Raw genomic sequence first — 13,372 nt, 5'->3', positions numbered from 1 at the left:
TGATGGCTCTTGTCTGAGAGACTTAAAGGGATCCTTCTTTATCTCCACAGACGCTGATGCAGAGATTGAAGGAGCTCCAGCCTCTGCCTTGGATGTGGTGTGCTTGGATGCCAACAAAGATTATATCATCATCTCTTGGAAACAGCCAGCTGTGGATGGAGGGAGTCCTATTCTCGGATATTTTATTGATAAGTTAGTACTTAGTTTAGTTTCAGTTCAAGTGATTTGGCCATAGAGAGGCATGCTTGATTTCTCCCACCATTTCTACGTGAAATATTTCTTTTCTGGTCTCCTCTCCCTCTTTCTCTTTCTCTCTCTCTATGTCTGTCTGTCTGTCTCTTTCTCTCTCTCTCTCTCTCTCTCACACCCCTATCTATTGACCTAACTTCCAAAGATAATTTTTGAACTTGACTACCAATGGAAGTCACTAATTTGGCAAGAATGCTATGAATTTGTAGACCTTATAGAGGGTCCAATATATTTAATGTCCGCATCCCTAGTAAGTCAGTAATTTTAAAATATTAAATACTTAAAGAATAATACTTTAGGAATACTAACAAAATCTTATTTATTTCACAGGATGTGGTTTCAAGTTAAACAAAGAAATAACAAGTATCAATAGTATTAAATTATGTTCTTTCTACAAGTTTTTGCAATCTATATTCTCCAAAACTTAGAACCTCTGATATTTATAGTAACTGGGTCTTACACATTAATTATCCAGTGAGTTTGGACAATACAGACAACAAATTTAGATTATCAACCTAAATACATTATTATCTGACTTAGTTTCTATTCAAATAGTTGCTCCAATTCTCTTTCCATTTTTTAGTAATAGAATCTAATTGTGGAAACCACTGAGGACATATAATCTGTGCCACTGTGGTACAACAGGTTTGTACCAAGGTGTCTTAAACCAAATATTTATGGTAATAAGTAAATATATGCCCATTGGGCTCAATACCATCCAGAGAAATATTTATAATAAGTCATATACTATTTAACCATATACTAAATACTTCCACATTACTTTGTCATTTAGTAATGATGAACTGTGAAGTTTTTGGTAGATTCTCTTTCATCCTTACAGACTGCTTTATTGTCTTTGGCAGATTTCCAAGGGATTTGCAAACTTAATCAGTGTTAAGACCAGGGACAATCAGAAGTACATTTTGCTTAGTCATAATAAAAATAACCATATTGCGGCTGATATTTATTAAACATTGCCTATGTGCACGGCACTGTTCTAATACATCACATATATTAACCATTAACCATAACTGCCATTTGAAAGTTAGATACTTACTACAAGTAGGAAACAGTTGCTGCCCCAAAGCCACATGCTAGTGAGAAAACACTAAGTTGCCTAAATCGCACAGGTAGTAAGTAGCAGAACTAGAATTCAAATATCAGCCTGGCCATATATTTGTGTTCTTTCTGCTCCAACATGCTGTAGACATCTCCAGAGCAGCTGCTTTCCGCCTTTCTTTCTGCCCACATGAGGGTTGGGAAGCACACTGTTGTATCACTGGGTCCCCGTGACAGCATCTGCATAGGGAGAGAGGAAGAATCTCTGGAGACAGGGGCAGTTTGAAGAAATGTCCTAGGCCTCTCGGCTCCCTCCCAAACCCTACCCATAGCCGCTCCAGAATTTCTACAAAGACGAGATTTAAGGGTGGCAGTCAGGGATTGAAGCCATATTTCATAGCACTTTACATAAGGTTGAGGAAATGCTATTATCTATATCAAAGAATGGAAGGGTGAGGCTGAGGAAGCAGAGAAACCTCTTGCCCTGACTGCGTTTGCACTGCCATTGGAACCCCCTCCCCCATGCAAATTATTTGGGAATTAGACATTTTAGACATGGAGCCATATTGGCAAAGTGACATAAACTAAAAGTTCGGTGCTCTGCTCATGAAAACTGATGAGTTACTTAATCCTAATGCTGTGTAATTTAATCACATGCTGAGAGCTATTAACCCCTGTTGATCAGGCCAGTAGCATAATATGAACTGCCATCTTTGTCTCCCAGGATGTGACCACTCCATCCCAGACACTGACTGCTGTAAAAGCACCTTGTTAGAAATCAGAGGTTCAAGCACGTAATCTCTCCCTGCCAGGCCTGAGAGTTTCCCTGCATCTCACCAATCTCATCTGTTTAGAAACACATATGTTACAATACTCTCTTCACCCTTCTACCCACACAGAATGTAATGATCATCAAGCGGGCTCTTTCCAGGGGTGACTGGCTGGCTCAATCCTAGAGCGTGCAGCTCTCGATCTCAGGGTTGTGAGTTTGAGCCCACATTGGGTGTAGAGATTACTTAAGAAAAAAAAGCACACTCTTTCCAAACTACAGTATAAATAGGTATATTTAAGGTATTAACTTTCTCAAACAGTAGTTTTATTTTTAAAAGAAAATGCATAAAGAAGACAAAGAAGTCACCAGTGGTAGAATTGAAGATGTCAGCCAGGAAGATGTTTGGGGGATCTCCCCCTCAGTCTCTCCAGTGTATAGATTGTACATACCTACCTATTGCTGTGTCTGTTTTTCCCCCAAAGTTCTTCTGCTTAGCACACAAAGCCCCTCAGCTGCTTGCTTTTAGGGAGTTTAAAGGAAGTATGCATGTTTAGGAAGGATCTGAGGCATTTTTATTATTAAAGAATACACACTGCAATTGAGTGGAACTAAGTGCATGCAGTTAAGTAACTATTGAACCACACTTGAGCTGGGTAGGTTATAGGGAGATCTGAAGCAATTGGGTGGGTTTGCAGCTTTGGAGCTATTAATTTAGTCATACTTGTTTTAATATTCTTTCTGATCATTCTCTTTCCCTCAGGTGTGAGGTGGGCACAGATAGCTGGTCTCAATGCAATGATACACCTGTGAAGTTTGCTCGTTTTCCAGTTACTGGATTGATAGAAGGTCGTTCTTACATATTCCGAGTTCGAGCTGTGAATAAAAATGGAATAGGTCTACCATCTAGAGTTTCTGAGCCTGTGGCTGCTCTGGATCCAGCTGAGAAAGCTAGACTTAAAAGTAAGCATCTTTCAATTTTCAGGATCTTGAACCTTTTTTTTTTTTTTTTTAGTAACTACACTAGATCTCATTGCAAGGTTATTCCTCCCCCTTCCACTAGAGGGAGAAGAGAATAGGAAATCCTTTATCAGAAAATCCTAGGGAAAAAAAAACAAAACCAAAACCACTTTGTTTTTAGACTTATGTCTTCACTAAGGGCTTTATTTTTTGTCTTATTTTTATTTGATTCAGAAAACTTTACCTTGTTAAACTGAGTTCTGGGCATTCTATTTGAAATGAAATGTGATAAAAGCCTGGGAAGCATTTTTATTCATTTTATTAGCACATTCCAAATATACTTTTCTTTTAATTCTTAAAATTATAAGGTAAATTTCTTAACCTAGAATTTGCCCCTTAGAGCATTAATACTCAACACAGTGAGTTTCTTTATATCAAAGAAAAAATACATTTACAACCTTATGTCTCTATACTTGAGTTACCATATTAGACAATCAAAAATAATCTTTTCATGTATTTAAACTCCAAGTCTCAATGTCAAAACCATGGTACATGAATTATGCCCTGCATTTGTTTCGTGGGAACCCATATGCATCCTCAGTAATAGGGATCATAAAATGACATTAAAAGATTGTTGGAAATTAACACTTCAGACTATACCAGATTTTTCAAACTTGACCCTATTAAGACATTTTAGGCCAGATAATTATTTGTCATAGGGGGCTGTCCTGTGCATTGTAGGATGCTAAGCAGCATTCCTGGCCTGTACCCACTAGATTCCAGTAATGCCCCTCCTCCCGTTGTGACAATCAAAATTGTTTCCGACATTACCAAATGTCCCTGAGGGGCAAAATCATCCTAGTTGAGGACTACTGGTCTATGTCGTATTTGCAGTGTTATTCTTTACTTAGGTACATGTGTGGCATCATAAAAAGCTAAGTAAAATACCTTTTCTCTGGAGACTTTTTCTAATCAAGCTCCTTGATTGCCCTCTGATTATTTTTCGCCTACTATCTGACTTCCCTACCTCTTTCCTAAGTCCAGTTCATATTTTCATTTACTCCTCTTTTATAAATTCCAGTGAAAGTAAGATTTGAGTTGAAAATAGGTTATCTTTCATATCCTCTTTCTGGTTTTGTACAAGCTATGGTGAAAATCTGTTGATAAAGCAGGAGTTGAACCATTCTCTCTTTCTGTTACTTGTGGGAACACAGAAATGAATTTCCTCTTCAATGAATGAATGAATGAAATGAATTTAAATGGATTTTCCTCTTTTCCTGCCCATGTCACCCATTTTCCTTACTCCAGATCTAAACTGGTTTCCTTTGTAGATAACACTTTTCAAAATACAATGGAAAGAAATTGCTTTCATTGAACTGTACTGTAGGATTAGCCTCCCCCCCTCCTCTTTTGGCTTCATTAATGCAGATAAATAACTACTGGACTTGTAATTGTTCCAGAAACATTTCCACCAAATACATGCTATCTCTTAAGAAGACATGAGAGAACTTACATGTTTCCAGAAATCTGTATTGAACAGTAAATGAACATAGGTTATTTACCTTGCTTGTGAAAGTATAATTCCAGAAATATTGACTCCAACTAGGTGGGCTCTGTGCTCTGTAAGATTGTGGGTCCCTTGAAGACACAACACCATATATATGCTCAGTAAGATTCATTAGGAAAATATGTAAGTAAACTAGTATCAAACCAATTTGTGACTATTATGGCCAGTTTATGAGTGCAATTGAAACCGCATTTATGAGTTTTGTGATTTTTACATTTATCTTTGCTCAGGCCGCCCTTCAGCACCCTGGACTGGGCAGATCATTGTCACTGAAGAGGAACCTACAGGTAAAAGCTCAGTTTTCCCCAGATACTGTTGCCAGTGTTTTGCCATGTGGTTTAGCCTTTATTACGGAGGGTACAGTGTATATTATTTAAGATGTTTCGGAAAGAACATTCTGAAATATTTGGAGATCATAAAGTAGCTTATATTTTTAGAGAATCATTGTTTTTATTTATTTATTTATTTATTTTTATTCTTATGTTAATCCCCATACATTACATCATTAGTTTTAGATGAAATGTTCCATGATTCATTGTTTGTGCACAACACCCAGTGCTCCATGCAGAATGTGCCCTCCTCAATACCCACCACCAGGCTAACCCATCCTCCCACCCCCCTCCCCTCTAGAACCCTCAGTTTGTTTTTCAGAGACCATCGTCTCTCATGGTTCGTCCACCCCTCCAATTTCCCCCACTTCATTCTTCCCCTCCCGCTACCTTCTTCTTCTTTTTTTTTTCTTAACATATATTGCATTATTTGTTTCAGAGGTACCGATCTGAGATTCAACAGTCTTGCACAATTCACAGCACATACCAGAGCACATACCCTCCCCAGTGTCTATCACCCAGTCACCCCATCCCTCCCACCCCACCCCCCACTCCAGCAACCCTCAGTTTGTTTCCTGCAATTAAGAATTCCTCATATCAGTGAGATCATATGATACATGTCTTTCTCTGTTTGACTTATTTCACTCAACATAATACCCTCCAGTTCTATCCACGTCGTTGCAAATGGCAAGATCTCATTCCTTTTGATGGCTGCATAATATTCCATTGTATATATATATACCACATCTTCTTTAGCCATTCATCTGTCGATGGACATCTTGGCTCTTTCCACAGTTTGGCTATTGTGGACATTGCTGCTATAAACATCGGGGTGCACGTAGCCCTTCGGATCCCTACTTTTGTATCTTTGGGGTAAATACCCAGTAGTGCAATTGCTGGATCATATGGTAGCTCTATTTTCAACTTTTTGAGGAACCTCCATACAGTTTTCCAGAGTGGCTGCACCAGCTTGCATTCCCACCAACAATGTAGGAGGGTTCCCCTTTCTCCGCATCCCCGCCAACATCTGTCATTTCCTGACTTGTTAATTTTAGCCATTCTGACTAGTGTGAGGTGGTATCTCATTGAGGTTTTGATTTGGATTTCCCTGATGCCGAGGGATATTGAGCACTTTTTCATGTGTCTGTTGGCCATTTGGATGTCTTCTTTGGAAAAATGTCTGTTCATGTCTTCTGCCCATTTCTTGATTGGATTCTTTGTTCTTTGGGTGTTGAGTTTGATGAGTTCTTTATAGATTTTGGATACTAGCCCTTTATCTGATATGTCATTTGCAAATATCTTCTCCCATTCTGTCGGTTGTCTTTTGGTTTTGTTGACTGTTTCCTTTGCTTTGCAAAAGCTTTTTATCTTGATGAAGTCCCAATAGTTCATTTTTGCCCTTGCTTCCCTTGCCTTTGGTGATGTTTCTAGGAAGAAGTTGCTGCGGCTGAGGTCAAAGAGGTTGCTGCCTGTGTTCTCCTTTAGGATTTTGATGGACTCCTGTCTCACATTGAGGTCTTTCAACCATTTGGAGTCTATTTTTGTGTGTGGTGTAAGGAAATGGTCCAGTTTCATTCTTCTGCATGTGGCTATCCAATTTTCCCAACACCATTTGTTGAAGAGACTGTCTTTTTTCCATTGGACATTCTTTCCTGCTTTGTCGAAGATTAGTTGACCATAGAGTTGAGGGTCCATTTCTGGGCTCTCTATTCTGTTCCATTGATCTCTGTGTCTGTTTTTGTGCCAGTACCATACTGTCTTGATGATGACAGCTTTGTAATAGAGCTGGAAGTCCGGAATTGTGATGCCGCCGGCTTTGCTTTTCTTTTTCAACATTCCTCTGGCTATGTGGGGTCTTTTCTGGTTCCATACAAATTTTAGGATTATTTGTTCCATTTCTTTGAAAAAAGTGGATGATATTTTGATGGGAATTGCATTGAATGTGTAGATTGCTCTAGGTAGCATTGACATCTTCACAATATTTGTTCTTCCAATCCATGAGCATGGAATGTTTTTCCATTTCTTTGTGTCTTCCTCAATTTCTTTCATGAGTATTTTATAGTTTTCTGAGTATAGATCCTTTTCTCTTTGGTTAGATTTATTCCTAGGTATCTTATGGTTTTGGGTGCAATTGTAAATGGGATCAACTCCTTACTTTCTCTTTCTTCTGTCTTGTTGTTGGTGTATAGGAATGCCACTGACTTCTGTGCATTGATTTTATATCCTGCCACTTGACTGAATTCCTGTATGAGTTCTAGCAGTTTTGGGGTGGAGTCTTTGGGGTTTTCCACATAAAGTATCATATCATCTGCAAAGACTGAGAGTTTGACTTCTTTGCCAATTTGGATGCCTTTGATTTCTTTTTGTTGTCTGATTGCTGTGGCTAGGACTTCCAATACTATGTTGAACAGCAGTGGTGATAGTGGACATCCCTGCCGCGTTCCTGACCTTAGGGGGAAAGCTCTCAGTTTTTCCCCATTGAGAATGATATTCGCTGTGGGTTTTTCATAGATGGCTTTTATGATATTGAGGTATGTACCCTCTATCCCTATACTCTGAAGAGTTTTGATCAAGAAAGGATGCTGTACTTTGTCAAAAGCTTTTTCTGCATCTATTGAGAGGATCATATGATTCTTGTTCTTTCTTTTGTTAATGTATTGTATCACGTTGATTGATTTGCGGATGTTGAACCAACCTTGCAGCCCAGGAATAAATCCCACTTGGTCGTGGTGAATAATCCTTTTAATGTACTGTTGGATCCTATTGGCTAGTATTTTGGTGAGAATTTTTGCATCCATGTTCATCAGGGATATTGGTCTGTAATTCTCCTTTTTGATGGGGTCTTTGTCTGGTTTTGGGATCAAGGTAATGATGGCCTCATAAAATGAGTTTGGAAGTTTTCCTTCCATTTCTATTTTTTGGAACAGTTTCAGAAGAATAGGTATTAATTCTTCTTGAAATGTTTGGTAGAATTCCCCTGGGAAGCCATCTGGCCCTGGGCTTTTGTTTGTTGGGAGATTTTTGATAACTGCTTCTATTTCCTTAGTGGTTATAGGTCTGTTCAGGTTTTCTCTTTCTTCCTGGTTCAGTTTTGGTAGTTGATACATCTCTAGGAATGCATCCATTTCTTCCAGATTATCTAATTTGCTGGCATAGAGTTGCTCATAATATGTTCTTATGATTGTTTGTATTTCTTTGGTGTTGGTTGTGATCTCTCCTCTTTCATTCATGATTTTGTTGATTTGGGTCGTTTCTCTTCTCTTTTTGATAAGTCTGGCCAGGGGTTTATCAATCTTGTTAATTCTTTCAAAGAACCAGCTCCTAGTTTCGTTGATCTGTTCTATTGTTCTTTTAGTTTCTATTTCATTGATTTCTGCTCTGATCTTTATGATTTCTCTCTCCTGCTGGGTTTAGGCTTTATTTGCTGTTCTTTCTCCAGCTCCTTTAGGTGTAGGGTTAGGTTGTGTACTTGAGACCTTTCTTGTTTCTTGAGAAAGGCTTGTATTGCTATATACTTTCCTCTTAAGACTGCCTTTGCTGCATCCCAAAGATTTTGAATAGTTGTGTTTTCATTTTCATTGGTTTCCATGTATTTTTTTAATTCTTCTTTAATTTCCTGGTTGACCCATTCATTCTTCAGTAGGATGCTCTTTAGCCTCCATGTATTTGAGTTCTTTCCGACTTTCCTCTTGTGATTGAGTTCTAGTTTCAAAGCATTGTGGTCTGAAAATAGGCAGGGAATGATCCCAATCTTTTGGTACCGGTTGAGACCTGATTTATGACCTAGGATGTGATCTATTCTGGAGAATGTTCCATGGGCACTAGAGAAGAATGTGTATTCCGTTGCTTTGGGGTGGAATGTTCTGAATATGTCTGTGAAGTCCATTTGGTCCAGTGTGTCATTTAAAGTCTTTATTTCCTTGTTGATCTTTTGCTTAGACGATCTGTCCATTTCAGTGAGGGGGGTGTTAAAGTCCCCCACTATTATTGTATTGTTGTCGATGTGTTTCTTTGCTTTTGTTATTAATTGCCTTATATAATTGGCTGCTCCCATGTTAGGGGCATAGATATTTACAATTGTTAGATCTTCTTGTTGGATAGACCCTTTAGGTATGATATAGTGTCCTTCCTCATCTCTTATTACAGTCTGTGGTTTAAAATCTAATTTGTCTGATATAAGGATTGCCACCCCAGCTTTCTTTTGGTGTCCATTAGCATGGTAAATGGTTTTCCACCCCCTCACTTTCAATCTGGGGGTGTCTTTGGTTCTAAAATGAGTCCCATGCAGACAGCATATCGATGGGTCTTGTTTTTTAATCCAGTCTGATAGCCTGTGTCTTTTGATTGGGGCATTTAGCCCATTTACATTCAGGGTAACTATTGAAAGATAGGAATTTAGTGCCATTGTATTGCCTGTAAGGTGACTGTTACCGTAAATTGTCTGTGTTCCTTTCTGGTCTATGTTGCTTTTAGGCTCTCTCTTTGCTTAGAGGACCCCTTTCAAGATTTCCTATAGGGCTGGTTTTGTGTTTGCAAATTCCTTTAGTTTTTGTTTGTCCTGGAAGCTTTTTATCTCTCTTTCTATTTTCAGTGACAGCCTAGCTGGATATAGTATTCTTGGCTGCATATTTTTCTCATTTAGTGCTCTGAATATATCCTGCCAGTCCCTTCTGGCCTGCCAGGTCTCTGTGGATAGGTCTGTTGCCAATCTAATGTTTCTACCATTGTAGATTACATATCTCTTCTCCCGAGCTGCTTTCAGGATTTTCTCTTTGTCTATGAGACTCGTAAGTTTTACTATTAGATGTCGGGGTGTTGACCTATTTTTATTGATTTTGAGAGGGGTTCTCTGTGCTTCCTGGATTTTCATGCCTGTTTCCTTCCCCAAATTAGGGACGTTCTCTGCTATAATTTGCTCCATTATACCTTCTGCCCCTCTCTCTCTTTCTTCTTCTTGTGGGATCCCAATTATTCTAATGTTGTTTCATCTTATGGTATCGCTTATCTCTCGAATTCTGCCCTCGTGATCCAGTAGTTGTTTATCTCTCTTTTTCTCAGCTTCTTTATTTTCCATCATTTCATCTTCTATATTACTGATTCTCTCTTCTGCCTCATTTATTCTAGCAGTTAGCGCCCCCATTTTTTATTGCACCTCATTAATAGCCTTTTTGATTTCTACTTGGCTGGATTTTAGTTCTTTTACTTCTCGAGAAAGGGTTTCTCTAATAACTTCCATATTTTTTTCAAGCCCAGCTAGTATCTTTAAAGTGATGATTCTGAAGTCTAGATCTGACATCGTACTAATGTCCGTATTCAGTAGGTCCCTGGCAGTCGGTACTACCTCTTGTTCTTTTTGTTGAGGTGATTTTTTCCGTCTTGTCATTTTGTGCAGAGTAGAATAGATTAATGAGAGAACAAAATGCTAGCAGAGTAACCACGTCCCCAGAAAATATACTCTAAACAAATCAGAAAAGACCTGAAGCAGTGGAAAAAGAAACAGAAAGAGAGAAAAAAGAAAAAGAAAAAAAAGAAAAAGATAAAGATAAAAACAAAAACAAACAAAACAAAACAACAACAACAACAAAAAACCAGAATGTGATCAAATATGATCAGGCTGGTATATAGATCAGTGCCACACAGATTTGGGGTGTATTTTGGTCTTTTAGAAGAAAGTGCCTCCCAAAATTTTAAGGAAAGAAAAACTTATATATGTACAAAAATAAGGGTTGATATGATGAAGGGATGGAATATGACTGTAAAGATGGAAATTATAAAAAATTTTATAAAAGGAATTGATAAGAAGTTGTTTGAAAAAAGAAAGAAGAGGATTTAAAAAAAGAAAAAAGAAAAAAAAGGCAGAGGATGTGATCAGGCAGGGGAATAGAAAACACCATATACTAGAGATTTAGGGTATATTTTAATCTGTTAGAAGAAACTATCTCAAAATTTTAAAGAGAGAACAACTTATATATATAAGCCAAAAATACAGGTAACTACTATGAAGGGATAGAATATGACTCTAAAAATGAAAAATAAAAAATTTTTTTTAAAAAAAGGGATTGATAAGATGTTGGTTGAAAAAAGGGAAAAAGAAAAATTCAAAAAGAAAAAAAAAGGAAAAAAGACAGTTAAAAAAAATTAACTTTGCAAGACTAAAGAATCATGGTAAAAAAGCCATGAATTCTATGTGCAGTATTCCCCTAGCGCTGGAGTTCTGCCGTTCTCATTGATCGGTAAACTTGGTCTTGGCTGGCTGTTCTCGCTGATCTTCTGGGGAGGGGCCTGTTGCCGTGGTTTCCAAATGTCTCTGCCAGAGGCGGAATTGCCCCGCCCTTGCCCCCTCCCGGCTAAGTAATCTGCTCGGGTTTGCTCTCCGGGGCTTTTGTTCCCTGTGAGCTTTCCCTACAGCTTTGGAGGTGGAGAGTGAAAATGGCGGCCTCCCAATCTCCGCCCTGGAGGAGCCGAGAACTCGGGGCCCCGCTTCTCAGTGCGCCCCCAGAGAAAAGCCGTCAGTCACTCCCGTCTCCCCAGTCTCCGGCCGCACCCCGTGCTCACCCGGCCTGTGACCGCGCGCCTCTATCTCTGGCACCCGACCCTGGGTGGAGTCTCCAAACCCAGCAGATCCCTGCGGTGCACTCCCACGCGGCTCCTCCCGGGGAGGAAGGTGAGTCTCCCCGGATCTGCCGCCTGTTGGGTCCCTGCTGGAGGAGCAGTGGCCCGACTGTGCCGCGGATCACGGTTTATGGCAACCCCGAGCTGAGAGCCCGCGCCTGGGCTCCGTCTCTGCAGCCGGCTTCCCTGCTCCGTTACCTGGGAGCTCTGCCACACTCAGGCACCCCCGGTCTTTCTTTGACCCCGAGGGTCCTGAGACCACACTGTCCTGGAGGGTTCCACCCCCCGCTTAGCTACCAGAGTGACGTCCCTTGGCGGAGCAGACTTTTAAAAGTTCCAATTTTGTGCTCCGCGGCTCTATCACTTGCCAGAAGTGGCCGACGGAGGCCCCTCCCCCGCTGTCTATCCTCCCGAATATCACCTCAGATTCACTTCTCCACACGTCCTACCTTCTAGAAAGTGGTCGCTTTTCTGGTGAGAGAGTTGTTGCTCTTCTTTTCTTCGATCTCCTGTTGAGTTCGTAGGTGTTCAGATTGGTTTGATCCCTATCCAGCTGAATTCCTGAGAGGAGATGAAATCCAGGTCTCCTACTCCTCTGCCATCTTGCTCCGCCCCCCAGAATCACTGTTTTTAAAAAGGTTTATTGAGGTGCAGTTGACATCGAGTAAACTGATACCTGTAAAATGTACAATTTGACAAATTCTCCATGTATATACACCTGTGAAACTGTCACCATGATCAAAATAATGAACATATCCACCACCCCTAAAATTTCCTCATGCCCCTTTGTAATTTCTTTCTCCTACCTCTGCCCATCTCCAGGCCTTCACTGATCTGCTTTCTGTCACTCTAGTTTGCATTTTCCACACTCTTAGATAAATGGTATCATACTCATTTTTCTCCGGTTTTCTTCACTCAGCATAATTATTTTGAGATTTATTCATGTTGATATATGTATCAGTTCATTTCAATTTTTTATTCATTTACTTTCAAAAGCCTCTATGAACATCCTTGTTAAGTGTTTGTATGGACATATGCTTTTCATTTCTCTTGGATAAATACCTAGGAGTTGGACAGATAGGTCATGTGGTAGGTGTATGTTTAATTTTTTTTTTTTTTTGGTGTAAGTTTAATTTTTAAAGAAACTGCCAACTGTTTCCAAGATGTTTGTACCATTTTATAATCCCATCAGTAGTATATGAGTTCCAGTTGCTCCACATTGTCACCAGTAATGGTATTTCATAGTGGGAGCATAGTGGTTTTAATTTGCGTTTCCCTAATATTGTTGGACATCTTTTTATGTGTATATTGTCATTTTTGCCTCAAATTTGAATCTTTGCCGAATCAAGTTTACTTAGATATTTTTCCTAGAAATGTTGTAGCATTAGCTCTTAGATTTCAATCTATATGCTCCATTTTAAATTAAATTTTTCTATATATAAATTAAAATTTTCTATTTTCTAAAAATTTCTATAAATTTTTCTATATTCTATATTTAATAGTCTATATTAAATTTTTCTATAAAGTGTGAAGTAAGGATCTAAGTTTTATTGTTATCATGATCATTTTGCATACAGCTATCCAATTATTTCAGTAAACAGTTCAAAAGTTATCCTTTTTCCATTGAATTGCCTTGGCACCATTGCCAGAATCAATTGGTTGCATATTTGTGGATCTATTTCTGGAATCTCTATTGATCAATTTTATTTTCTCTATACCAACAACACTATCTTGATTACTGTAGCTTTAGGTTGTTGTTGTTTTAAAGCTTCAGAGTCTAAAATAAATAAATAAATAAATAAATAAATAAATAAATAAATAAATAAA

General features: G+C 38.9%; 1 protein-coding gene across 2 annotated transcripts in view; it reads left to right on the top strand.

Annotated features, from left to right (window-relative positions):
• Window positions 1-13,372, top strand: part of MYOM1 (myomesin 1) — a 155,693-nt gene that overhangs the window by 69,311 nt on the left and 73,010 nt on the right. For both annotated transcript variants that reach the window (XM_034995657.1, XM_034995658.1), the window contains exons 13-15: window positions 51-192; window positions 2,841-3,040; window positions 4,835-4,891. In XM_034995657.1, the coding sequence (XP_034851548.1) occupies window positions 51-192; window positions 2,841-3,040; window positions 4,835-4,891 (399 nt within the window). The remainder of the gene's footprint in view (window positions 1-50; window positions 193-2,840; window positions 3,041-4,834; window positions 4,892-13,372) is intronic.

Source organism: Mirounga leonina, unplaced genomic scaffold, assembly GCF_011800145.1.
Source record: "Mirounga leonina isolate KUSES-001 unplaced genomic scaffold, KU_Mleo_1.0 Mir_93, whole genome shotgun sequence".
NCBI lineage: Eukaryota > Metazoa > Chordata > Mammalia > Carnivora > Phocidae > Mirounga > Mirounga leonina.
Note: the sequence above shows the minus strand (reverse complement) of the source record. Positions and strands in the feature narration are given on the sequence as shown.